The sequence below is a fragment of the Lissotriton helveticus genome, chromosome 10 (assembly GCF_964261635.1).
Source record: "Lissotriton helveticus chromosome 10, aLisHel1.1, whole genome shotgun sequence".
NCBI classification, from domain to species: Eukaryota; Metazoa; Chordata; class Amphibia; order Caudata; family Salamandridae; genus Lissotriton; species Lissotriton helveticus.
In genome coordinates this window covers 425,024,792-425,051,334 of record NC_136071.1, presented here as the reverse complement: position 1 = coordinate 425,051,334, position 26,543 = coordinate 425,024,792, and the positions used below count along the sequence as shown (strand labels likewise).

Sequence of the window (26,543 nt, the reverse complement as noted above, 5' to 3'; positions counted from 1 at the left end):
AACTTACTACAGGTCTGAGCTGCAGTACGTTTGCTACTGTTTTGGGTCCATTTCAGCTGGAGTAACTTTAGAAATGTAGCTTGTGAATGGAAATTGTCTTACTCTTTTCTGTGTGCGTGTCTGTCCCTCCCTAAACCCCTCATTTAACCTGGCTAAAGCCCTCCTTATACCGCCCTAAACCCACCACGGTCCTGCCAACATTCATTACTAGGTAGGGAGCTTACGTATGTGAGGCTCTCCCAAAGAAAAGATAAGACAGATATAGGTAGAGAACTACACTTGTAGATTTGAAATTGTATCTTGTAGTAAGTAAGTAGTATTACCATAATACTACTTGGTGTACTGCAAAATGCAGCTTGTAAATTGGGTTGGCTGTGCTATCCACCATTATAAGACGTGAAACTCATAAAGCAGAGGTATTGCCCAACCAAGTAAATTCTACAAACAATTTCTGTATTACTAGGAAGGGTATTAGCTTCCTGAAAAATTGGGATATTAGAATGAGGCTTTGGCATAGAGACACAGGGAAAAAGCGGGCGGATCCAATATCAGGATAGAGAGCAGGGTTTAAGTTGAGAAGCGCAGTATAAAATGCTGAGAAAAGAAAAGTAGAGGGAACATACTGGGTCGCTTTCTCTTTCTTTGTTGATGTGATCTCCGATGGTCTCCACCTCTTTCTGGAAAAGATTATGTTCTTCAACTTGTCTGTCGACTGAGGGGAGATCATTGGAAAAGCCCTTGCTGCTGAGTGCCATCTGCAATGGAGAACAAAGCGTAGGATAGTTAAGGAACTGAAGTCATTACCCAATTTTTTAAAAACAGAAATGTGGTTCAGCCTACCATATATACATACATTAATAGTGAGCTTCATCAAAAGTTTTTTCAGTAAATTCAACACACATTTATCTCACTTTTTGCACCTCACTGCCCCATCCCGGTCTATCACTCCCATGAATTATAAAATCAGAAATTAGATCACCATTATCCAGTCGCTAAAGAAGACAGTCATAATGAACCAGAACTTATAATTCAGCCCAACATTCGTAGTCAAAAAGGGAAACTGCAGCATAAGTTCATCCCTCAATACCACCAGTGCTGTGCACTGAAATCTGCATAAGAACAGAAGCTTGCGCACTGTCAGTAAATGTTATGACTAACTCAAGCCACAACAACAATACACCACACGGCTACTTCACCAGAAGACCATACATTTGTACCCAAACCAAATCACTAGAGAACCACCCTCACCAACAACAGATGCATTATCATTAGACAATACATACTAAAATCAATTACATCACAAGAATTGCCCTCCTTAAAACATCAGCTGCAGACCTCCCAACGGAATGCCAGTCACATACTTGGTAGACTACCAAGTTCAAGAGCACAATATTCATGAAAGTGCAAGACGATCATCGGTCACACAACTAGAACATCACACCCTTGATGAGCAATGCCACACAACGACTGCCACAGGGAATTATATGTTGGGTCCTCAGACACCAAGGGCCATATGTATCAAACTCTGATTTTGCGAATCTCGAATTGGGATTTTTTGCGAATCGCTATTTCAGAATTGCAAAACACTATCAGCCTGATTCATCATTCTCCCGTTTTGCGAGCCCCTAATAGCGATTCATAAGGAATCGCTATTAAGGACTTGCAAAACGGGATTCATGTAGAAATTGCATAAAGAAATGCGATTCCTACACATTCCTTATTTGCGATTAGCAAATTGCTAATCGCAAATAAGGAATAACTCCCCATTCATTCCTATGGGCCTAAAGGCTCATAGGAATGAATGGGGAGTTATTCCTTATTTGCGAATAGCAATTTGCTAATCGCAAATAAGATAGCGATTTCAAGGGTGCCAGGGGTGTCCAAAGGACACCCTGTAGCACCCCTGAAATGTAATCTACATTGGTGTTGCGCACACACATGTCCAAAGGACATGTGTGTGTGTAACATGCAACTTAGAAAAATGCATTTAAATGCATTTTTCTAAGTTTTCGCTATTTACCACGAGGTTTGACCAAAATAGCGATTTCGGTATTTTAAAATGGTTCATGAATTGCATTTAAGGAATCTCAAATAGAGATTCCTTAAATGCAATTCCTCGCAAATATGCGAATTCTTTAATAGCGAATTTTGCATTTGGGATGTTGAATCCCAAATGCTAAAATTGCACTCGCAAAGGGCCAGATTCTCAGAATCTGGCCCTTTGCTAGCGCAATTAAGCTTGATGAATCAGGCTGTTAGTATTTAGGATTTGCAAATAATTTTTGCGAATCCTACATACAATTGTGAATTGCAATTGCGATCCGCAATTAAGGAATACCTCCCCATACCTCCCCATTTATTCCTATGGGCCTAGAGGCCCATAGGAATGAATGGGAAGACATTCTCAATTTGCCATTCTCAATTTGAGAATCGCAAATTGAGAATGCAATTTCAAAGGTGCAAGGGTGTCAAAAGGATACTCTGTTGCACCCCTGAAATGTGCATGTGTGCACATGTGGCGCATATACATGCCCTAAGGGTATGTATGTGCACCACATGGCACTTTGAAAAATACAAAAAAAGTGCATTTTTCAGAGAAATCGCAAATTTGCGATTCCTTAAGGCCAAATTGCACTTTTTCTGTGTTTCTTACATTGCATTTAAGGAATAGCAATTTGCAATTCCTTAAATGCAATCGCAAAATAGGGAATCGCAAATTTTGCGATTCCTTATTTTGCGAGGCAGTTTTTCTTTCATACATACCACTGAGCCCAATTGCAATCGCAAACGCCAAAATTCTGCGAAATTCGGCTTTTGCAATTGGAATTTGGAATGATACATATAGCACCAAATCTGGAAGGCAATGATAAAGGCAATCACTAGATTGTGGCCAAATAACACAGTATAGGTGAATTATTCCAACGTGTGCTATTCTTCCAATCAACTACTCAAATTCTTAAACAGTTACTCTATCAACGATCATCTCCACTGGTAGCTCTTGTATGAAATTTCAAGGAAAATCCTTACTATCCCTTACAGTCTGTTTTAACTTTATTATGCCGGGTACACTCACAGATTGTATTATCATTATACGTATCAGCCTGCTATCTATTCTGAACTAAAAATTCTGACTAATTTGCATCAGTTGTAGTACATGAGTCTTTTTCAATGCTTGGTAACAAAAACCAGTATACGATAAAGAAGGTAGATGATGAAAGAGTACACAATAAAATGCATTGCGGTCCTATTAGTCCTCACAGTGATGATGACATGCTTTGTCCAAGTAACAGTGGTTGTAGTGCACAGAGGTAATAAGCAACTGGGGAAGATGTCTGGCTGGTTTTAAAGGAAGGGTTAAATCTTAGGGTGAGAGTTTGAGTGGAGGGTACTTGGGGGGAGGGAATCATCTAAATCACTAGGCAGTGTGAGATGACGAGTGTGTTGGGTTTGCCGGGTACGTTTAGCTGTATTTATTAATCACAATTCAGTCAGCTAAAGCTCATTGAATTGTGGTCCATAAATACTGCTGAAGAGATTGCCTGAATAAAGCTGAAAACCTTACTCGTGACTCATTGAACATTCTATCAAGAGGTTGACTGCTGAGCTGAGGGAGTATTCTGTGAAAGTTGCTCACAGTAGCAGATATCGGATTTCAAAATGATGAGGAGTGAATGGGGCAACTCACAGAGCTGCGCAAGAGGTAAAATGAACATAATCATACCGCTACACACCATTTTGCAATGGGTGGATGTTCTCTAAGGTGTTCTACCTCAAGTTAAGGGTAAGGTTTTACTCCGACAGGGAGCCGGCAGATAATCTGCAAATAGGAAGTGAACGCCTGTAATTGCTAAGGGCTTGAGTTATGTGCAGGGAGTTGGGCGTGGAGATTTATGGAGTGAGGAATCGTGCCTGACAATCATTAAGAAAAAACTATTTATTTTCAGCAATCAATCATCATTGAAGCATCAGAAGGAAGCACATATATTGAGACATGGAACCTTAGCAATAGGAAAACCCCATTCGTTGTTGTTGATGGTAGGAAATGAGGATGCAGAGGAGCTTGGGTTGTACTCTTTCCAAGTCAAGCCAATGGCAAAAGGCTAACATCACTCTGCAGACAATAGGGTCAGTATGACATTTTTACACTAATACCAGCTGTGGCATGATAATCAATTCCTTTGTCATCCTGAGGGACCTCACCCGCCAAATTTAGAGTTTTCAGCTGACCCTGCAGACAACTCTCTACATTGACAGGAAGCGCCTTTATGGCAGTTCCTGTCAATGTAGGAAAAATGTGATGGACGGTCGGTCATCCAAGATGGTCGGCTGTCAAAGTTTTCCAAAACAAATTTCTTCTAAAAAATAAACTCCTAAAGCAGGAGATTGCGTTTTAAAAACAAAAAACGAATGGCCCAGACACCCTGGGAGTTTTCCCCTCGGGTGTGAGAATCATTATTGTTCTGTTTTTTCTTGTCCCTTACCTCCCGATTTTTCCTGGTGCTGATGGACAGGAACAAAATACTTCACACCGTCCATACTAAATAGAGTAAATGATGTAAAGTCCTTCTACTAGGGCCCCTACTCTGTCGGGCTATCAGAGGAAATAGGCCCATTATTGGCCTAAACTAAAATTGTGGTGTCTGAGATCATAACTAATACAACACTGTCTATTTATTTTTACGTCTGGAAAGACAAACATTGTGCACATTTATTATTCTGGCTGTGACAACTGCAAAGTGTGCCAAAGCTTTTCAAAATGTGGATGTCTACCAGAACTCCCAAGTACACAAGGAAGAAAAATAATTGGTTTTCGCAATGAAATAATTTAGGATTATAATACTGACTGTTACTATACAGACAGGACACACAGGCACTGTTTCGTTCTCATTCGATTACATGGAAGGGAAAATAAATGCTATGACAATAGCTTCTGCATATACCTGTTCTGCTGTAGAGCAGTCTCTTGGCGCTAAGGCACATATGAAAAGAGTAGAGATAAAGTGACTGTGATCAGTAGAGCTCCAATTAAGAGTGCGGAAATAGATGTTTTTAAAGTTTGCGGCTGAAATGATTGGGCTCTAATACTTCTTTCAGGGGCAGAGGAAGTCCATTCCACAGTTTTACCACACTAATAAGACAATGCATAACCACCCCGTGTAGACGGTGTAAAGACAGCGGGCATTAATAGACAATGCATGACCACCCCGTGTAGACGGTGTAAAGACAGCGGGCATTAATAGACAATGCAGGACCACCCCATGTAAACTGTAAATGTAGAGGTCTGGAGCCGAAGCTGATTTGTTAAGCACAGAATTCGGGGTAGTTTGCATCTTTTGAAGCGTTGCTAAATGAAGATTTCCACAAAAAAAGTATTGTGTACTAAACAGAGCAAATTAAATTGGACGTGCTCTTTCACAGGGAGCCAATTATAAGACGGTTATCAAGCTGCGCCGACATAACCATACCAGTTAAGGTGCAAAGCAAGTGCACCCTTGCATTCTGGAATTGTCATATTCTGAGCAGCAAATAGAGACAACCTCCTAGACTGGCACGGTTTGTAGTCCTAGACCACTTCTAAACGCGACGTGTTGAATAAAGAGAACTAAATATTTGTCTCTTCAATTAAATGGTATACATCCTTTACAACCCAACTTTTACCACGCAGTGCCTTTACAACACAACTTTTACAACGCAAACCATTACAACGCATTGCGCTGGGGGGCGCTCTAGGATAGGGAATATGTTTAATGTACTATCCAACACCTTCCCTACTATCCACGGGGACTGGAGTTGGAATAGTAAATTAAACAATTCACTCTCCAGCGCCTAAAAGCACTCTGCGTTGTAATGGTATGCGTTGTAAAAACCGCGTTGTAAAAGCATGCGAAGTAAAAGCATGCGTTGCAATGTGTATACATCCCAATTAAATGCTTCACCAAGGTTTTCCAGAGGCAGAGTTAGGTTTGTTGATGGAGTTTAGACAAAAATACCGTAAGTGGCTGGATTTTGGCGCAGGTGCATGGGCACCTTTTATGTTGGGTGACGCCGTTCTATATTCTACAGCCAAAACTAAGAGGGTGGACGTATCGACTTATCAGATTTTCTGAAACCAAGTCCGGTTTCTTTTATTCTTGAGAACGTGAATGCTAATTACCTCCTCGTCCCTCCCTCGTTTCCATTCCTTATGCATTGAGGCATCCCTGCCTCACCAGACACCCATACCACGTGATTTATCATGCGGGGACTATAAGTAGCCCCCACCCCCCCTCAAACCTCCTGTTTTTCTCTTGTCTCACCTGTTGAGGCGCGCGAACCACGCGCTGGCCGTTTGCGGTGCTGCGGTCTTCTTCTTAAGTTCTTCGTTTGTATTCTTTGTGGGAGGTCCTCTCCCTCGTTGTTCTCTGCCTGCGGGGCCTGGTGGTGCTGGCCTGTGCAGCGCTATGCCCTCCCTCGCCGTGTCTGGAGTAGCGGTGGAGCGGGCTGGGTCCGGCTGACGGAGTCGACGATCCTGTGTGGCTGGGGCTGTCTTTCCGAGTTGGAGGCCGGAAGGGAAAGCGGCAGTGGTGGGGACGGCAGGATTCCTCGGCTGGCTGTTTCTGTCCCTGATTACAGTAAAGGCCTCTTGTGAGGCAGTTTTTTTATCCTTTATTGTGGGTTTTCTGCTTGGGTTGTGTTTTTTAAACAACTTTGCCTCATTTCTGTACCTCCCGGTTGTTCGGCTCCCTGTTTGATCCGGGACTCGATCTACGTTGGCGGAGCACCTGGGATTGGCAACTGGACTCTGCTCAGTCTGTCTCCACAGTCGCCCATGGGTTCAACCCCCGCCCCACGCCTCCCAACTCAAGGACTCGAGACACGAGGAGGGGGGCACCTTCCGAAGTAACATCACCCGGAGCCTGCTCACATTTCCATCATGTGGTCAGGAGGCGCAGCCACTGTCGGACAGCTGTATTAATGAGGTTCTCTCTGCTGTGCTTCTAGTGTTTGTTTCGTTCTGGCAAAGCGTCCTTCCGGACGCAGTCTTCTGAGGTACTAAATGGACATGTTTGAGGTTACTGTGGCTCGCGCTCTGGGAGCCAAGGTCCCTGCTAAGCGCTGGTCTTCTCATTCTGGGGTAGGTCCGGTTGACTCGCCCTCTGAGGGCTCTTCTTCTTCGGGAGCTGCCAGGCCTTCTACCTCTTCCGGGCTGTTTTTTCTTCGGGAAGAGGTTCCTGCAATCCTTCGACCCTTTAGGGAATGCTTGGGGTTTACGCCTTTCTCAGCTCCTGAGGGGTCGATGACGTATTTCCGCTGTGTGTTAGGCCCCGCGTGCTCGCTGTGCCCTTTCATGGACGCATGCTCAGGGGGGTTCCGGCAGTGACTGTACTACCGAGTGGGGGGGGGGGGGGGTCTCTCTTCCTCACTCTGTCATGGCTGGCTTCATTTGTCTTCTGCGGCGCAGTCATTGGTGTCTGTCTTTGGGTGGCTCACCATGGCTATTCATGGGGTGACGGACTGCTCAGGCTTGCTTGTCCATATGGTGCAGCAGGCCATTCTCCTGGCTGCCGTCTCTTCGGTTGTGCTTGGGTCCCTGTGGATGCGTGACTGGAGGGCAGATTCTTCGGAGGAGTCTTCTCTCCTTGAGTTCCCCTTTGTTGGCTTGATGATTTTTGATGTGCATTTCTGGATTCTGCTCTTTTCTCAGATTCTTCTTCCGGTCTTCCCAGTCAAGTCAAGTCAAGTCATAAAATTTGTATAGCGCACTACATACCCAGAGGGTTTCAAGGCGCTTAGGAAGAGGAGGAGGATTATTTGTCAAATATCCACGTTTTAAGCTGCTTTCTGAACGCTAGGTGGTTCTGGGTGAGGCGGAGGTAAGCGGGGAGTGAGTTCCATGTTTTAGCAGCCAGGTATGAAAAGGATCTGCCTCCCATGGTGGTCTTGTTGATGCGAGGTACAGTGGCGAGGGCTTGGTCGGAAGAGCGTAGTTGGCGGGAGGGGGTGTAGAAGGACAGTCGAGAGATGAGGCAGTCTGGTCCGATGTCGTAAAGTGATTTGTGTGCGTGGGTGAGCAGTCGGAAAGTGATCCTCTTATTGACGGGTAGCCAGTGGAGGTCTTTAAGGTGACCAGAGATGTGTTCATTGCGTGGGATGTCTAGTATGAGCCTGGCTGAGGCGTTTTGGATTCGTTGGAGTTTCTTCTGGAGTTTAGCGGTGGTACCTGCGTAGAGGGTGTTTCCGTAGTCCAGTCGGCTCGTGACCAGGGCGTGGGTGACTGTTTTCCTAGTTTCGGGGGGGATCCAGCGAAATGTTTTTCTGAGCATGCGAAGAATGTTGAAGCAGGAAGAGGATACTGCGCTGACTTGTTTGTTCATTGAGAGTGAAGAGTCCAGAATGACGCCAAGGTTCCGTGCGTGGTCTGTCGGGATGGGTGCTTTTCCGAGGGCTTCCGGCCACCAGGAGTCGTCCCAAGCAGAGGGGGATGTGCCTAGGATGAGGACTTCTGTTTTGTCTGAGTTCAGTTTCAGACGGCTTTGTTTCATCCATTCGGCGACTTCTTTCATTCCTTCGTGCAGGTTAGCTTTGGCGGCGCCGGGGTCATTGGTGAGAGAAAGGATCAGTTGAGTGTCGTCCGCGTAAGAGATGATGTTGAGGTTGTGTTGGCGTGCGATGGCCGCGAGGGGGCTCATGTATACGTTGAAAAGGGTGGGACTGAGTGAGGATCCTTGAGGTACGCCGCAGATGACTTCAGAGGCCTCGGACTTGAATGGAGGAAGGCGGACTCTCTGGGTTCTACCGGTGAGGAACGAGGTGATCCATTCCAGTGCTTTTCCTTGGATTCCGATGTTATTGAGGCGTTGTAGAAGGGTGCTGTGGCAGACTGTATCGAATGCTGCAGAGAGGTCGAGGAGGATGAGGGCGACTGTGTCTCCATTGTCCAGTAGAGTTCGAATGTCATCTGTTGCTGCGATGAGGGCGGTCTCGGTACTATGTTTTGCTCGGAAGCCAGATTGTGAGGGGTCGAGGGATTTGTTGGCTTCGAGGAAGGCGGCGAGTTGGCAGTTGACGGCTTTCTCGATGACTTTGGCCGGGAATGGAAGAAGCGAGATGGGGCGGTAATTTTTGAGTTCGGTGGGGTCTGCTGTTGGTTTTTTCAGAAGGGCGGAGAGTTCAGCGTGTTTCCAGTCTTCAGGGAAGGTAGCGGAGTTGAAGGAGCAGTTGATGACGTCTCGGAGGTGCGGCGCTATTACGGAGTCTGCTTTGTTGAAGATGTGGTGAGGACATGGGTCTGTGGGGGATCCTGAGTGGATGGAGTTCATCAGGCGGATGGTGTCCTCAGTGGAGATTGGCTTCCAGTCGTTAAGGGTGTTCACGGGGGGAGGATGGACAGCAGACGGCATGGTGGGTTGGTTTCCGGGTTGGTTGTCAAAGCTGTTGTGGATGTCTGCAATCTTGTTGTGGAAAAAAGAGGCTAGGGAGTCGCAGAGGGTTTGAGAGGGGGTGATGTCGTTGGAGTTGGCCGAGGGATTGGAAAATTCCTTGACGATGTTGAAAAGTTCCTTGCTGTTGTGAGCGTTGTTGTCGAGTCGATCCTTGAATGCTGCTTTCTTGGCTTTTCGGATTAGTTGGTGGTGAGTGCGGGTGGCGTTTTTGAAGGCGTCCTTGGTGCTGGTGGTTGGGTCTTTTTTCCAGGCCTTTTCAAGGGAGCGGCAGAGTTTCTTGGACTTCTTGAGATCATCGTTGAACCATGAGGCCTTCTTGCTGCCAGGTTTGTTTTGACGTTTTTTCAGAGGTGCTAAGGTGTCAGCGGTGTTGGATAACCATAGGGTGAGATTAGCGGCGGCTTCGTTAGCGTTGGAGGAGGGGGCTGGGGTGTGTTGAAGGAGCGATGCGGAGATTTGGTCCGTGGTGATTTTGTTCCAGTTCCTTTTCAAGGTAGGTTGGAGGTGGATGCTGGGTTTTGGTTTGTTGTAGGTGAAGTGAACGCATCTGTGGTCAGTCCAGATGAGGTCCGTAGTGTGGCTGAAAGAGACATGGTTGCTGGAGGTGAAGATGGGGTCGAGTGTGTGACCTGCGATGTGGGTGGGGGAAGTGACCAGTTGTTTAAGTCCGAGGTTGGTGAGGTTGTCCACGAGGGTGGCGGTGTTGCGGTCGTTGATCTTATCGAGGTGAAAGTTGAGGTCTCCCAGAAGGATGTAGTCTTTGGAGGGGAGCGCGTGTGGAGTGATGAAGTCCGTGATGTCTTCACTGAATTTTGCGCGGGGTCCTGGTGGCCTGTAAAGGAGGGTGCCTCTGAGTGTGGTCTTGGGGTCGATGTGGATCTGGAAGTGAAGGTGTTCGGAATTGGCGAGGTTGGCGTCAGAGCTGGTTGAGATGCGGATAGATTTCTTATGGACTATAGCGATTCCTCCTCCTGTGTGGCTGGTGCGGTCCTTGCGTGTGATCTTATATTCATCAGGGATGGCAATGGTGATGTCTGGTGCTGAGGAAGCATTCATCCATGTTTCCGTAAGGAAGGCGATGTCCGGAGAGATGGTGTCTAGTAGGTTCCATAGGTCGATGGCGTGCCTGTGGACTGATCGGGTGTTGAGAAGGATACAATGTAGGTGGTTGGGGTCGGGTATCTGTGGTGAGGTTGTAGCGGAGATGTTGTCGGTGCCGATGAATTTGCAGGAGTAGCAGGAGAAAGGTCCATGGGTGCGACCAGGAGCGGCTTGGACGCAGTTGGGAGCGCGACCGGGGTTAAGGGCTAGGAGGGTGGCGGCATCGTAGGTAATGCGGGAGGGCTGGGTAGCGCGAGGGGCAGGGGGTCTGGCGCTGGGCGCGGTCCAGGCGCGGACGGGCGTAGACGGGCTTACCTTTGGCGCACCTTCGGCGCGGATTGGGCGCGGTCGCTGCGCGTGGACGCTGCGCGCGGGAGCAACTGTCATAAGAGGTTGTGGAGGGGGAGGGGCGAGGGAGGATAAGATGGGAGGCGGTTGCGTGGTGGAGGGGGCGGTCTCAGGGCAGAACAACAACAACAGAAGCAAATGGCGGCTATAGCGCGATTTTGACCCGGTTTGAGGAAGGTTTGACCCGGTTTGAGGAAGGAGCAGAGGTAAGGGCTGAAAAACGCTGATAAATGGTCAGCAAATGCAGGTTACAGCAAAGGTAGTTCTAAAAAAAAATCAAATAATGCAGGCACAGTTATCACAAGCAGGCAGGCACGTTCTAGCGCTAAGCGAGGGCAGCAGCGCTATGCAGGCAACAAAGCAAGTTAACAGAGGCGTCCAGGAAGCTTAGCAGCGCGATGTAAACAATACCAGGCAGCTCAGGGCAGGGGTCAGCGAGGGCAGGAGGGAGCGACCGTGCTCAACCAGGGTCGAGGTGGTCACAGCGCTATGGAGGACAGGGGTGAGCTTACAAGCAAAGTGGGAGGGAGGATAAGATGGGAGGCGGTTGCGTGGTGGAGGGGGCGGTCTCAGGGCAGAACAACAACAACAGAAGCAAATGGCGGCTATAGCGCGATTTTGACCCGGTTTGAGGAAGGTTTGACCCGGTTTGAGGAAGGAGCAGAGGTAAGGGCTGAAAAACGCTGATAAATGGTCAGCAAATGCAGGTTACAGCAAAGGTAGTTCTAAAAAAAATCAAATAATGCAGGCACAGTTATCACAAGCAGGCAGGCACGTTCTAGCGCTAAGCGAGGGCAGCAGCGCTATGCAGGCAACAAAGCAAGTTAACAGAGGCGTCCAGGAAGCTTAGCAGCGCGATGTAAACAATACCAGGCAGCTCAGGGCAGGGGTCAGCGAGGGCAGGAGGGAGCGACCGTGCTCAACCAGGGTCGAGGTGGTCCTCTGATCCTTTTCAGGACCGCTGCTGTATGTTCCTGACCATAACGGCGTCTGCCGTGGTGGGTGCCAGGGTCTGTCGGTTGCCTTCACGCGGATGTCCTGGCGGCTGCGGCGAGGCGGCCTCTTGGCCTGTGGGCGTGAGGCTGTTGTCTTTCCTAGATGCTTGGTGGCTGGATGTGTAGGTTCGCTGAGCATTGGATATTGTCGGGAGTGGTTGTCCTTTCGACTTTGTCACTGTTCCACCTGGTTGGGACTCCGTCCGTGCACCTGTTCCTTGATCCCCGGCGCCGTGGCCGGCTCTTCTGGAGGGGGTTCAGGATCTTCTGGCACAGGAGGCGTCCGTACCGGTCCCCCTTGCGGAGCGGGGTCTGGGTTGTTTTACCATTTTGTTTCTGGTCCAGCCGTTGTCGGGGGTTCCAGCCGGTTCTGGTCCTCAAGTGGGTGAATGGTTGGGTTCGGACCGTTCACTTTGAGATGGTGACTTTTCAGTCCTTCCTTACATTGGTGGGGATCCTGGACCTCGTGGCGTCTGACGATCTGCGGGACACCTTTCTTCCTGTTCCAGTGCCTCGTGTGCATCAGGAGTTTTTGCATTTTGCGATTGGTGAATCCCTCTTCTGCTTTGTGGTTTTGGCATTCGGACTGCTGTCAGCTCCACGTGTCTTCACCATGCTTCTGGCTCCGTTGGTGGCCTTGGTCCACGCCCAGGGGTTCTTCCTCCATCCTTGCCTGGATGGTTGGTTGGTTCATGCTCCCTCTTTCCATTTGGCTCTCAGTCACACAGGAGTGATTCTGGCCATTTTGAGGGGCATGGCTTTCTTATCTATGTGGAGCTGTCGTTCCTTGTTCCGTCCCAAGATTGTCTCTTCGTTGGGGCTTGGTTTCGGAGAGGTTTGGGGTTGGTCACTCTGCCCACGGCTCAGGTGGACAAGTTTCATTCTCGCATCCTGTCTCTTCTGTCCGGTCCGGTTCTGGTGACGCCTCATTGGCTCCGGATGCAGGGGGGGCTTGGCGGCCACGGTCTTTCTGGTTCCATGGACCCGGTTTCATTTGCGCACACTGATGGCTCATGTTCTGGCGCATTGGTCTCCCCGTTACCCCCCCCCTCTCTTCTCTGTTTCCGGTGTCCCCTCCATTCTGGACGGCTCTGTGTTGGTGGATGGTTCGGGATCATCTACTGTGAGGGGCCTCTACCCCGGCTCCTGTGGTGGTCACCGCGGTTGCCAGCCTCTCGGGGTGGGGAGCCTGGCCGGGGGGTAGAGTGGTTGCTGCCTCTGTTTCCGTCACCTTTGGTGTTCCCGGTGTTGCTGCGGGATGTTCTGGCCAGGATGCGCTTGGCGGCCTAGTGGTTGGATGCTTGGGTCTGCTACGTAAAGGGGTTCCGGCTGGCTTGACCTCTACTCTACTGGCGGCGGGCGCCCGTCGCCCGATGAGTTTTACCTGAGGCTCTGGCGTTCTTTCGGTTGGTGGTGTCGTGACATGGGTTTGGGCCCTGCTTCCTCTTCTTTGTTTGAGGTGATGCTGTTTTTCCAGGAGGGTGCTGCCTTGGGCTTGCTGGTTTCTTCCCTTCGCTTGCTGTGGACTGCGATTCGGGCGTTTCGGCGCTCTTGGGGCACCCTCTCAGATCCTAATGGTTTGGTTGGTCGCCTTTTTGAGGGTTTGGGTTGTTTTCTTCCTGCCCCTCTGTGGCTTTTTCCCTCCTGGGATCTGTCTCTGGTCTTGGACGCTTTTGCTGTCCCCTCCCTTTTAGCCCTTGCTTTATGTGGCCCTGCGCCTTTTGTCCTTCATGGCCTTCTTTTTGGTGGCCATTTGCTCTGCTCGCCACCTGAGTGCTCTCTCTTCCTAACCCCCTTTTTCTCTGGTTTTTGAGGACGTGTTCGTTTTGAGTCTGGTGCTTTCCTTTCGTCCTGAGGTGGTTTCTCGGTCCCGCATGGGTCAGGGATTGGTCCTTCCTCCCTTTTTGTTCTGCTTCCCCATCATCGGAGTCTGGGGTGCAGCTACACTCTTTGAATGTTCGGAGGGCTCTCCTGGTCTATTTGGAGCGGGTCGCTCATTTCCGTCTATCTGATTCGCATTTTGTTGAGTTTGGGCCTAGGTGTCGGGGTTTGCGTCCTGCTGCTCCTTCTTTGAGTCGTTGGGTCGGTCTCTGATTACTTTGGCATGCAAGGTGGGGGGCACCTTCCTCCTTTGGGGGTTCTGGGTTGTTCCACTCGGTCCATGGCCGCGTCATGTGCGGAGGTCATAGCGGCTTCCATTTCTGTGCTTTGCCAGGCTGTCGCCTGGGCTTCGCCGGTGTCGTTTGCCTCTCATTCCTGAATTGGGCGGGAGCTTGATCATGCTGAGGGTTTTGGGTACAAGGTTCTTTCCGCTATGGTTCCTGTGTAGTGGTTTTCCTTGTTGTCTGTGTTTTTTGATTAGCCTGTTTTTGCATACCTTCTTTGGTTGTCCTGTTTGGCTTTGTACATCTCAATGCGTAAGGAATGGAAGCGAGGGAGGGACGAGGAGGTAATGTCTCAATTACTTACCGGTAATTGCATTACTCTGAGTCCTACTCCCTCGCTTCCATTACTTACATCCCTCCCTCCCTCCCTCCCTGGTAGTCCAGGCCAACCTTTTGGTATGGTTTCGGTCTCTGTGGTATTACAGGAGGTTTGAGGGGGGTGGGGGCTACTTATAGTCCCTGCGTGTTAAATCAAGTGGTATGGGTGTCTGGTGAGGCAGTGATGCCTCAATGCGTAAGTAATGGAAGCGAGGGGAGTAGGACTCAAGAGTAAGCAATTACGGTAAGTAATTGAGACATTAGTTCTCTTGCCTATTTAAATAGGAGAGTTTGTGTGCTCTGTTTCAGTCACATCCGATACTCTGATTGCTACTGGAGTACTCTCCGCAACTCAGTAAGACATTTGAGATTAGCCTTTTATTCAGCTAAGCTATCCTTAGATACTGTAATCGTCGCTATGTTCGTCATTGCCTCAATATACTTATAGCCTTTTCCTTATGATACTGTTTTTAACTAAATTCTCATGACTTTTGGAGCTACGCAAATACAAATATGGCATTGTGGGTACTTGTGCTTGAATGCCTAAACAAACGGGAGTTTTCACGTGTCTTGTTTACCCTTATGAACCAGCGTTTCATGCTGCTTAATATAAATAACACGCCCGCGAGTGGCGCGCGCCACATGTGCTTTCAATTATCGCGCCCGTGTCTGGCCACGATAATTGAAACCACATGAGCTTTGGTGTGCGTAACAGACACCAATAGGCCGTAGGCGGAGCAATGCGCCCGCCTATGGCCCATTGCATGCTCTGTTGAAATAAAACACGCACTCAAAGTCCAATTACAGCCCAAAAAACACACGCACAAGCGTGTACAATTCCAAGGTCCATTTCTGAACCCCTGACACATGAACACGCTGCGCGAGCACTGCTGCGCTGTGCAACGCAGGGCGCAAGCCCTATAAAAGGGACACTGGATAGCTTTATGGAAACGTTATAGGGCCTTGAAAAGGCACTTTTTATCAGGAGCCTATGAAATAACTTCGAATGAGAAGAGATATCAAATCTTTTTGTCAATCCCAAGATAAAGCAGGAAGTTGTATTTTGAATGCACTGTAGTTAGGAATTAAGGAGAGAAGAAAGCTCAAGTTAAAGAGAATTACAGCAGTTCGTGCTTGTACTACCTGCCCACTGAGTTATCAAGCTATGTCGGTAGTAAGAGCCTCGCAGCTCTTTACTTTTAGAGACACCGACCTGCCCTCACTCATGGCAGCACTCAGCCCAGAGCAGAGAAATCACATTTTCTGGGTAACATTTTTTCTTTTACAATTGTATATACGCGACAAAAAGGTATTCAAGGGCTTTACTTGAGCACCAGTTACATTATACTGGTACATATTCACATTTATTTTCCAACATTAAATTGAAAAGTAACCTTGGTGGCAAACCCAGTGCAAGGTTGCAAAACTACCCGATCAGAGAATAAAAATAAGTGCACAACCAAGCACAGACCTTAAATTCCCTAATATATTGCTCACGTTGGTAGACCCCTTTAGGAACTTATCCGTTTTCTACAAAGCACAAAGTTTTATAGATGCATTGCTCGTGGGATCTGGCACCCGACCTACCAGTTCTGAGTGATCTTATACTCAAAGCTGCGTACCAGCATCTAATGTTCTAATGACTCACTCTATATTATTTCTTTTTTTACATCTAATATTTCAGTCTGGTGGCTTGTTTAAAAACTAATTTTTGACAATTTTAGACAACTCAAAAACACTATTGATGTATCTGTAGCTGTGAGTTTATATTTCAAAAGAAATATTAATTCTGGAAGGTGTTCGCCATTTTTTACCTGCACGGGTCTAAACACTGGTGCAATATTGGTAGGGCCTTAAACCTAATATTGCCTGAGTGATGTATGTCTTTCTCAGTAACCACTGCAAGGTTTCTCTAGCATACCATAGTCGCCACAGATTAGGGGTCTGATCAGTTCTCCCCAAAAGTGATCAGGCAGCAGTCATCACAAGGTGTCAATGGTCTTTCTAGAAATCACTATAGTAAGACCACTTTAGAAATGTAAATCAATTAGTGCCCCTCCATTTCAGGAGTTTCCAGCAGTTTCCAGGGCTTCTACAAGGCCTCTCACTGCTCAGAAGGTGGTATTTCCAATATGTATCTCTTTAAATGAACATTATTCCTCAGTTTCACTTGTGAGAAAGTGTCACTTAAAGTGTCACACATTTGGCACTACAATGTCCCTCATAAGCGCACTTAATTCTTGGAAATGTCGCACTTGAGCAATCTGAAAATTAGCAGCTATGCACTAGGGTTAGTGTCCTTCCATTTCTGGTGCTCTGCAGCAGTTTCAAGAAGTTCTTGGAGTTTCTCGTTGCGCAAATGGCTGTCATTTCTGATATTTATATCTTTCCCTCATCTCCATTGCATGATCTTTGCTCGCGAGAAATGATCACTCATAGTCGTTAAAATGTCACTAATAATTTCACTGAAATTATAAAAATGTCACACATTGGCAATCTGAAACCTTGGCAGCTATGGGGATAAACTAGTGGACCCTAATGCATGATAAGTCCTGTCAAGGAAAGTCAGCTGATCCACAGAGTGTGAAATGATAATTGGGCCTTGGTTAAGGTGGACCTTAAGTGTAGGTAGTGGGGGGAAAGGACAGAACTTCAAGCGTTCTTTCACCTGTTTGTCTATTATCAAGGTACCCCTTCTCACACCAACTGTTGATCTTCAAAGCCTGCACAACAGCGTCTGGGGTCAGAGTAGGATAGAGGGTGAGGAAAAGCAGCAGAAGTAGAAAAGAGGCAGTCCTTTTACCTGTTTTTCCTCCAGGAGTTTACTCCAGTTGATCTGTGGAGCGGGCATGGTTGGCGCAGTCAAGCTGTAGATCTGGTTGTGCTTTACGCGGAGATTCCCAAGGCGTTCCTTGAGCTGCCGGATGCTGTAGGCAGAGGGAAAACATAACAAATCTATTAGCGTTGACAAGCACCTAACCAACTTTCATCTGTGTGTGAAATCCAAGGCACCGCTTGCTACCTGCTTCTTGTTCATATTCTGGTTATGCCAGATTTGAACGGATTACATGGAGTTGGGCAGCTTCCTCTATCTCAGGGGGACATACTGTTGAATGCAGTGTCATCTGCTCTCAAATAAGGTCTGGTTCAAGCAGATTCCGTACTGTTTCCATACACTCGCCAACTCACTGATCTGATCATTCTGTCTGCTGCCCAGCCCACACAACCAGCTGGCTTCCCCTGACAGATAGAGGAGCTTGCACCCTTTGGTTAAAGACAGCATAGCTATGCTTTGTTGCGCTCATCTACCTAGACAAGTTCATAAATATGGCTGCCCGATTATCAATTAACCTGTCAGCTCAGTCTGTTGACCTATCTGTATACATCAATCCCCCCACCTGTAATGTATCTCCTATAGGCGAGTAAAGCTGCAGTTCACACAGATTTGGAGGAGGGCCGCAAGATCCAAGCCCCCCTTGCAGAGATGTCACCATAGAAATCCATACCATAAATCTGACTCATTTGGGTTTGGTTGGAAGGTCCTTCCTAACCACACCACCCACACTTATCAGAGCCAGGAAAAAGGTTAATTCGTCCTCTTAGCCCCTCAACCCAGCATGGAGAACCACCAATGAGTAAATACTCAATTGCAGCTATGACTCAGCTCACAAGAACTTAATGTGCAAAGTAACAGGTGAATGCACTGGTATACCAATCCCTGAGCAGCTTAGGAAATCCAGATGGTCTTAAGAAGGTAGACCTGGTGACACATAGACTGGAAGACAAGGGTACATGACGTGAAAAAAATTACCATGGCGGTGTTTTCTAAGGAAATCACAATTAAAGAGAAACTTACACATCTTGACCGACCTACACAACAAATTAAAATCTTTACTGCATTATTACACAGATCACCAACTCAACTGCCTGTCAATCAAATTACCTTAAACATTCCCATTTCTGAACACAATCGAACACCCACCACAACACCACTCTCACTGAAATAGGCATGGTATATTCATGGACAGTGCTACAGCCTACTCTCTGCGGAACATCTACAAAGCAGACACATCAGTAAGTGGTCAAATAATTGGATAACATGCGTTATATGAAAACTGGGTAGAAAAACAATATAAATCAAGGGAGTAGTGACAGGGGATATCTGCAGGGCAGTGGGGCTTATGCCCAGATTAAGACAGAAGGATTATGTGGACCAGACAGAAGCTTTGCCTGGAGAGGCGGTGAAGAGTGGGGATCAGGCAGACATGCAACTTACTCTTCCACGATCATGTCCGCTTGAGGGTGGGTCATCCGCTGTGCACCCTGAGCGTCGCTCTGCAGCAAATTGATGAGCTTCTCGGTCTCTGAGATCTTGCTCAGTGTATACTCTCGGTACTGGATGCCCTGTGATTGCTTAATGTTCTCCAGATCCTGCCAATGAAAGCAAAGAGCTTATGTGAAAGGGTCAAGTCATACCCGCTGCTCTTCCAATGAACATGCCAAGCATAGATAAGAGAATTCAGGCAACATTAACCTTTGACCCTTTACAGCCTGTCGCACCCTAGCTCAATACACATGTAACTGGTAATCTTTCATATCAGCCACAGTACAGCCTACTAAGAAACTCGCTAAGATGTGGAATCTGCCTAGCAAAATTGAACCATTTCAGGCCGAAGACTGGTGTTAGCCTGGCTTCCGTTGGAAGTGCACTGTGCCTTGGGATCTATACAACACGTCTAGGGTATGAAGCTCCGGCCATCGTCCATTAGAATGGATTGGATATTTCAGATGGGCCTCAGCCCATAATCCCGGTCAGCTCTCACCCACAAGAACAGTTGCTGTGTATTTGGCATCTGTTGATCATATACAGCAGAAACTTTCAAAAAGCTGAAATGAGATTGTACTCCCAGGACACACTGCACATCAGCACGTACTCAACAATGCTGAAGCCCTTCTAGATCAGCCTCTGGATGCGGTTTACAGGGGTTCTCCCCCAAGGAAACTTGGGAGAAAAACTGTGCATTACACAACACATTGTTCATGATATATTCAATTGTATTTGTTTTTAAAGCATGTGAATGATGACCTTAGTGCACCATGATACGGCAATCTTTATTGGGGCTCTTCAACGATTCCCTCACTATCACCCTCCATCAGTACCTCTCATCTCTCCAAAGCCTCTCACATGTATTTAATTTGTTTTATAGCGTCTCTCACACCAGTGTAGGGTGGTGGAGCATTTTACATCACACACACAAACAGAGACAATGAATCATATGTGTGTGTAAATCAGTGAATAGAAAATGTTACATGAGACAAAGGGGACTACAGGGTGTTGCCATTCATACTGGTCGGCATTTTTTAAGCGTGCTTGGGCTGGGGAAGCACAAACGCACAATTCAGAACATAGCACAGTTGTTAGAGCTGACTTTATTAATAAGAATTTATTTCTACCCAAAAAAAACCTTTTTAGCAACATTAGAATAATGAAAGACTAGGAAAACAATATAACTTTCTAATCTCAATTACGTTTTAACGTATGAACTGCACAGTAAGAAAAGGATCTCAGTGACAAAAGCAGTAACCCACTGAGTTATGCATATAAAATACTGTTCTGTGATCTTCATAGTACACTCTTTGCACCAGGCATATTAACCCTTTGTGCTATGTTAGATTAATCAAAACTGTCACTAGTCAAAACTCTGATCTCTCTCCAGCAAGGAACATTAGGCGCCAGAGTGATCTTGACACTTTCATTGTTGCCGGAGAACTGTTGGATATACAAAGAACTCTGCTGCGCTTTTAACACTGCTGCACTGCTACCAAACCGGCCCCCAGTAACAAATGCGGTCTACCACCCTTCCAGCCTCCTAGGGAAATGTCCGGTACGGCCATTCCGGCCTTGGGCAGGTCTTACCAATCGGATGCTTTCTGGGGTGGAGACCCAGGATATAAAGGCAAAGTAGAGCAACGGTAAGTCATGAGCTTCAATAAGCATGGCTGTGGTGCTAACTACTAGCGTTTCTTTGCACTTTCGTACACCAGGCATTTCCCCTGCTACCTTTGGTCCAAGGGACATAAGAACAGGGCTCTATGAAAGCCATCTTTAGTTTATTTTAATTTCCAGTGTTTTCTTTATATTAGACCCTCCCCGGCAAGTGGGACTCTTGAGGTGTGCATGGTGGGATCAGGTGTAATATCCTTTAAATAAAAAAGTGTGTGATTTCACTTACAATACCCCTACTATTCTGGTGAATTCATGACATTGCGAGAAGTGCTCACTTGGTTGGCACAAAGAAATATGTAATAGGAAAGAAAAGTGAGAGGGGGCATACAGGTGATGTGCCTGAAGGGTACAGGGCAGGTGATAGAGGTGCATAGCAGGAAGAAATAGTGAGGCACATGCCTAGGTAGATGGATCAACAATAAGGAAAGATACTCACCCTCGCCTTAAATAATAGTAACAATAACATCTCTAAAGCAGCCTTTAACAGAGGACATCTTCGTTGTTTTAAGAGAAGACAATGTAGGTGTATTGCATGATGACACGCCTTAATATTTAATTGGAAAGAGTAGGGCACGTGGGCCAAAAAGATGATGTGCATGACGGTACTGTGGGATGTGATCAAATATGGTCATTTTATAGGCCAGAGGGAGGGTATGTAGATGAGAAGTGGTGGGCTTATTGGACAATGTTTTAAAGCTGCTTATGGCGATAGACCTGCAAGATGTGGAAAAGAGAGGAGTTCCCAAGAACGTCTGATTAATGTGCATGCTGGAACAAACGGTCAGACACTTGAATATGTGTTCCACATAGCTCACAACGTTTACAGGTGAATTAAATGCATGCTGGTTAAAGTGGGGCACTTACAAGGTAATATAAATGAGAGTGGAACGTAAATGTGAAGTGCATGAAGAGATATACTGATAGGAATAGGGAGAAGTTTGGGTTCGGGTGGCACACACTGTGAGATGGTTGTGTACATTTTGAGAAGTCGAATTGGGTGCTGGGTGGTAAGATGCATCTGAAAGGTAGCCAGTATGTACCTTCTGCAACTTGTTGTCGGTGTCCACAATGTTGTTCTCCACCGTGTCTGCATTTTTCTGCAGTCTTTCGATGAGGTCAGACAATTCCTTGTTGCTCATGCTGCAGAGAAGAGACAAAAGTAGTTATTATTTATTTATTTGAGTTTTATATAGCGCTGCTAGACCCGGAGGTATCAGAGCGCTTTACATAAGGTTCCACAAAGTTACAAAATTATATCCGTTACCAATTACATCAGTTACTAGAAAAACATTTCAAGAGTGTAAATACGAAATAGAAAGGAGCTAAGAAGGGAGAGGGGGTAGGGTAAAGAGATAGAAGGGAAATAGGATAGAGAGACGAGTGTGAGTCTGCCCAAAGTCCGTCTGGGTAGGTGACGGCCGAGGGGGAAGTCCATAGCCCATCTCCTCTATAGCTATCAGGTAGCTCCACCGGGCATCGGCCAAATAGCTAGGTCTCAACTTAATAACATTAGGAAGGGGACAAGAAAATGGAGCATAGAGGGGGAAAGAGGATAAGGTAAAGGGGTGGGAGGGAGAATGCGAAGTCAAGACGAGGGAGAGTCTGCCCAAAGTCCGGCTGGGTAGGCTAGACGCATAGGTGTCAGAGCGCTTTGCATTGGGTTACATAATGTTACAGAAACATAATGAAAAATCACACATTACATCAAAATATACAACACCGTAAAAGAAAAAAGAAAGGTGAAACAAATAGAGCAGGATGGGGAAGGTGCAGGTGTAAAGGAAAAAGATGAGGGAAAAGACTGTAGGAGAGACGAAGAGAAGTCTGCCCAATGACCGACTGGGTAGGTGACTGCCGAGGAGGGAATCCACAGGCCGTCTCCCCTATAGCTATCAGAGTAGCTCCATCGGGTATCGGTCAGATAGCTAGGTCTCTACAGACGAGGGAAAGTTCACAGAGAGGACAAGAGCTGGAAAGAAGAGAAGAGTAGAGCGGATAGGGGTAGGGTGCAGGGGGAGGAGAGAGATAAAATCAGGCGAGACAAAGGAGAGTTTGCCCAAAGTCCGGCTGGGTAGGTGACGGCCGAGGAGGGAATCCATGGCCCATCTCCCCTATAGCTAGCGGGGTAGCTCCACCTGGCATCAGTCAAAATAGCTAGGTCTCAATTGTTCAAGAGTTCATCGAATAAAAGTCCTGGTGTGAGGTTAGGAACAGGGTATAGGCTAGACCCGAAGGAAACAGAGCGCTTTACATGAGGACGGAGCATCAAAACATTTTTACATTGTTACATCAATTAGAATTACAATTAACAATAAATGCTAGGGAAAGAAAGATGTGATCTTGACACAATAATATAAGGTATTAGAGCGTAACTTAACCAAGACGCACGTTACAGGAAAGGTGGAGGATAGAGGGGACAGATAGTCCGGATAGAGGCAGGTGGATAAGGAAAGGGGGGGGTGTGAAGGGGAAGGTACTCAGTGTGAATATAGCAGTCGAGTAGTTGCAGAGAAGAGATAGAGGAGCCATGAAGAACAGTGAAAAGCAGTGTCTGAAATCCGGCTGGGTAGGTGACGGCCAAGGGGGTGAGTCAGAGCCAGACTCCGCTATAGCTGCATGGGACAGCTCCATCGGTCAGAGTGTCAGTCTCCACGGTAAAAAAGACACAGTTTAAAGAAGAGAGCAGAATTACAGAAATTCGAAGCAGGGGATAAGGGAGAGACAGGGAGAAGGGATGATCGTGTGGACCAACCACGTAGTGACCACCTACAACCACCCCATTTCCACTTCTTCCCCCAAATCTTAATAGTCATCTTCGTGTAATCTGTATGCCCCCAGTGTTTTCTACTGCAATGGAAGCTAAATCACAAGCCGCGCAGTTAAATCACAAGCCGCGCAGTCTAAGGAAGTTATAGTGGTTCACAACAAACTTCAACTATGTTGTGCACCATCGACCTGTAGCAGCACAGCTGTGAATCACAACACTAATCTGGGACTGTGAAACAACGCCTGGGGTTAGCAGGTGGGACCACCAATTGAGTCACCACAACTGCCAATTCACAACATTGGATGAGGATGACATTAAATCATTTCTGTTTTTGAGGTTGCTGGAAGCTGTAGATCCATAGTCACGTGGAAAAGTACAAGTGCCAACATGCCTATTGCTGTTGGCTTTAAAATGAGGCCTGGAAGAAAGTTCCCAAAGAGCAAATTAATAGCTATGCATTCCAGCCCACCAGGTGAAGGAAATGTGCCAAAGGCCCTTGTGCTACCCAGCTACTTTATAGCGTGCACACAACTTCACGTCAAACCCCATCCCTCCAAAACATCTGCAGTCATAGAGCAACCTAAAACAGATCGGCGAAGCTCAGGGCAACAGGGCCGAATGCTACTGGAGAGCGGCCATGCCAGCAGAATTCATAACAGAGGCCTGCACTGAGGGAGGCGGAGCGAGCACCTCCGTGACGTCACTTCACCGCCCCGAGCCAGCGGGAGAGCTGAGGGGGGCGAGGAGAGGCGAGGACGCCGACGCAGCGCAGCGCGCGCGCGGAGCGAGGGGGCGCGGCAGTCCGCGCGGCGCATGACTCATGCCTGCCCTTTGTGTACGTTTCTAAAGTATGTGCCGCGTGTGCCAAGGGGAGTGTGGGCAAGGGCGGGGTGGAGAGCAGGGGATTAGTTCATTGTGCTGGTGTGAGCGAGCCTGCCGAGGTCTTTTCAAGTTGCAAATGCCGTCAGGTCTTAGTGTTCTGAGCACAGGAGGGGCCTGGCACAGCTTATCCTCGGTATATTGATATATCTGCTCTCCCATATCCGTGCCAATACTGTCAAATAAAAGCAACCTAGGCAAATATATATTTAAAGAAGCCACACGTTGACCTATGCGAGCAAGCGGAGGGATGGCAAAAAAACCCTTTCCAGGAGAATTCTATGGTGCAGTGCGGGGTAGAGCGGGCCGGGACAGGGTTTCACAATGACCATTTTGCAATCATTTTATCAGCCGTTCCCTTTCAAAGCACACTATTTAAAGTACACTGGGTAGGGTGACCAGACGTCCCGGTTTTCCTCGGACAGTCCTGGTTTTCGGGGAACAGTCCCTCTGCCCCGACGCATTTCTTTATTTTGAATAAATGTCCCGGTATTTGGGACAACGGTCAGATAACTTGCGCATGAAAGGAGAATTGGAAAGTAAAAATAAAAATGCTCTCCTTACACGCTTCAGAAGGATGAAAAAAGTAATTTATTCTGTTTTCGCAGTTCGGCTGCATGCTCCCAGCACGATCAGAGGGGAGAAAGGGTGGTGGGAAAAACGGGCAGCCATGCGCTCTACAAATCTGTAATAAAATAAAATAAATAAAAAGGTCAGGGGAATAGGGTGGAGCCTCCACCGTGGAGATCCTGCCATTGATAATGTTAAGTAAATGTTGCCTTGTAAATGTATGTGGGTGCATGTACATACGTTTAAAAGCCTACTATATCTCTCTGTGGACATATTTAAATAAATTAAATTAAATTAAATTACTATACTCTCTGTGGACATATTTATGAGGTTACGCAAAAACCGGAGCTAGGCCAGACATAGAAGTAAGACTAAAGGCTATAGTCCTGCTTTTATTTTTGGCAAGTCCTGGTTTTTGGTTCTCAAAATCATCTGGTCACCCTAACACTGGGTTAAGAAAAACAATAAGTAGTACATTAAGCTCTATAGGGGAACTAATAAAATATTCAGTGTGTATGGCACACAGAAGTACCATCCCGCAATGGCTGCAAATCATGTATGTGCCTGTTTGAAAATTGTGTGCTAAATTGAAACCACTGGATGCACAGCAGGCCTATGTTTGTGGCACAGACACAACGCTGCCTATGTGAGGCAGTAATGCCATGACAGAAGAAAGGACGTTGATTTTAAAAGCAGTGCCACGATCTGATGCTTATTCCTTCCCTGAGCCAGTTAACAAACCATCAACATTTCTGGGCCACATAATAAAATGCCATCAGAAGTGATACCATTTTTTGCCAGGGTGTACCCACTGTATGCCCGAGGGAGTAGTCGAAGTGGAATGGCGTGCCAGCAGGCACCCGCTTTTAGCGCCCCCCGGAGCGCTTTGGTATTGCAGAAGGAGCCACAGACACTTGCGCGATCCCCCCGTAATACAGATTATGCTAACGCCACATGTGCACTAACACGATCTCAAAGGCTTTGTTGTTCAATGCAAGTTAGGAAATAATTTGTTTCTGCATCTGCGCCGAATTGCTGATGCAGGCGCAAGACAAAGGAGCTGTTGGGGTCCCTAAGACTATGCAACGCATTGAGGTGGCCCACACTCAGTACACCCCTGATGGCGCCCCCGAAAGTGGATGCCCGGAACGCCCATTTTACATTCCCCTGGTATATAAAGTCCAAATTTGCAATGTTAGGCCCCATATTTCCGTGATATGAAGATCATACATTACTATGAAAATTATGTATTGCCATGTCTTTATCCAGATTGCCTCTAGTTTGTAAAGCAGTTTCGTCTTGTCAGTATCCACATTGCCTCGCAGTATAAACACAATTGCAAGCCAGTACACCAATTATGTCTCCAATTTGAAAAGCACCAATCCTTTGCCAATATCCATATTTTTCCTCCAATAATAAGCACAGTTGCCATGGTTGTATCCATATTGCTCACCAGTGTTTAAAGCATCATTACCTAGTTGGCGTTCACATGATGCATGGCTCATAAAAAAAAATAACTCCCCTTATCAGTGGGATGTGGTAGCAGGATAGGCTAGCTTCGAGATAAATCCAGAGCAAAGTGTGATGAAAAACAAGCATCGGCAACACCAATAGGTCTGGTCTTTCTAAGAGTACTTTTTTTACAGTCATAAGTAATAGGTAACAAAATTGGCAAAAAGATTAAAAAGACACAATAATAGCCCAGCTGCACCAGCATTAGCACTGATGTATACTGCTTTTGAAGTGGCTGCGCACATACGACCAGACAATATGCTTTCACTCACAGTACAAGATAAGCAATGAATAAAGTGGCCTGGCTCATTGCCCATTGTATAGGCTGTGGAGGGTGAAAGCAAAAACGTTAATGTCACTTGAACAGATCAATGACTGAAAAGGGCTGTCCAAAAACCCACAAAAAGCACGTATTTCATTCATTTGTTTGGGAAAAAATGAGGCTGGCAAGACAGATGG

General features: G+C 46.9%; 1 protein-coding gene across 5 annotated transcripts in view; it reads right to left on the bottom strand.

Annotated features, from left to right (window-relative positions):
- Positions 1-26,543, bottom strand: part of PPL (periplakin) — a 465,062-nt gene that overhangs the window by 113,857 nt on the left and 324,662 nt on the right. For all 5 annotated transcript variants that reach the window (XM_078662907.1, XM_078662909.1, XM_078662905.1 and 2 more), the window contains 4 exons: positions 21,397-21,496; positions 18,626-18,780; positions 17,153-17,276; positions 624-755 (listed from right to left, as the gene is read on the bottom strand). In XM_078662907.1, the coding sequence (XP_078519033.1) occupies positions 624-755; positions 17,153-17,276; positions 18,626-18,780; positions 21,397-21,495 (510 nt within the window). In that variant the 5' untranslated portion in view covers position 21,496. The remainder of the gene's footprint in view (positions 1-623; positions 756-17,152; positions 17,277-18,625; positions 18,781-21,396; positions 21,497-26,543) is intronic.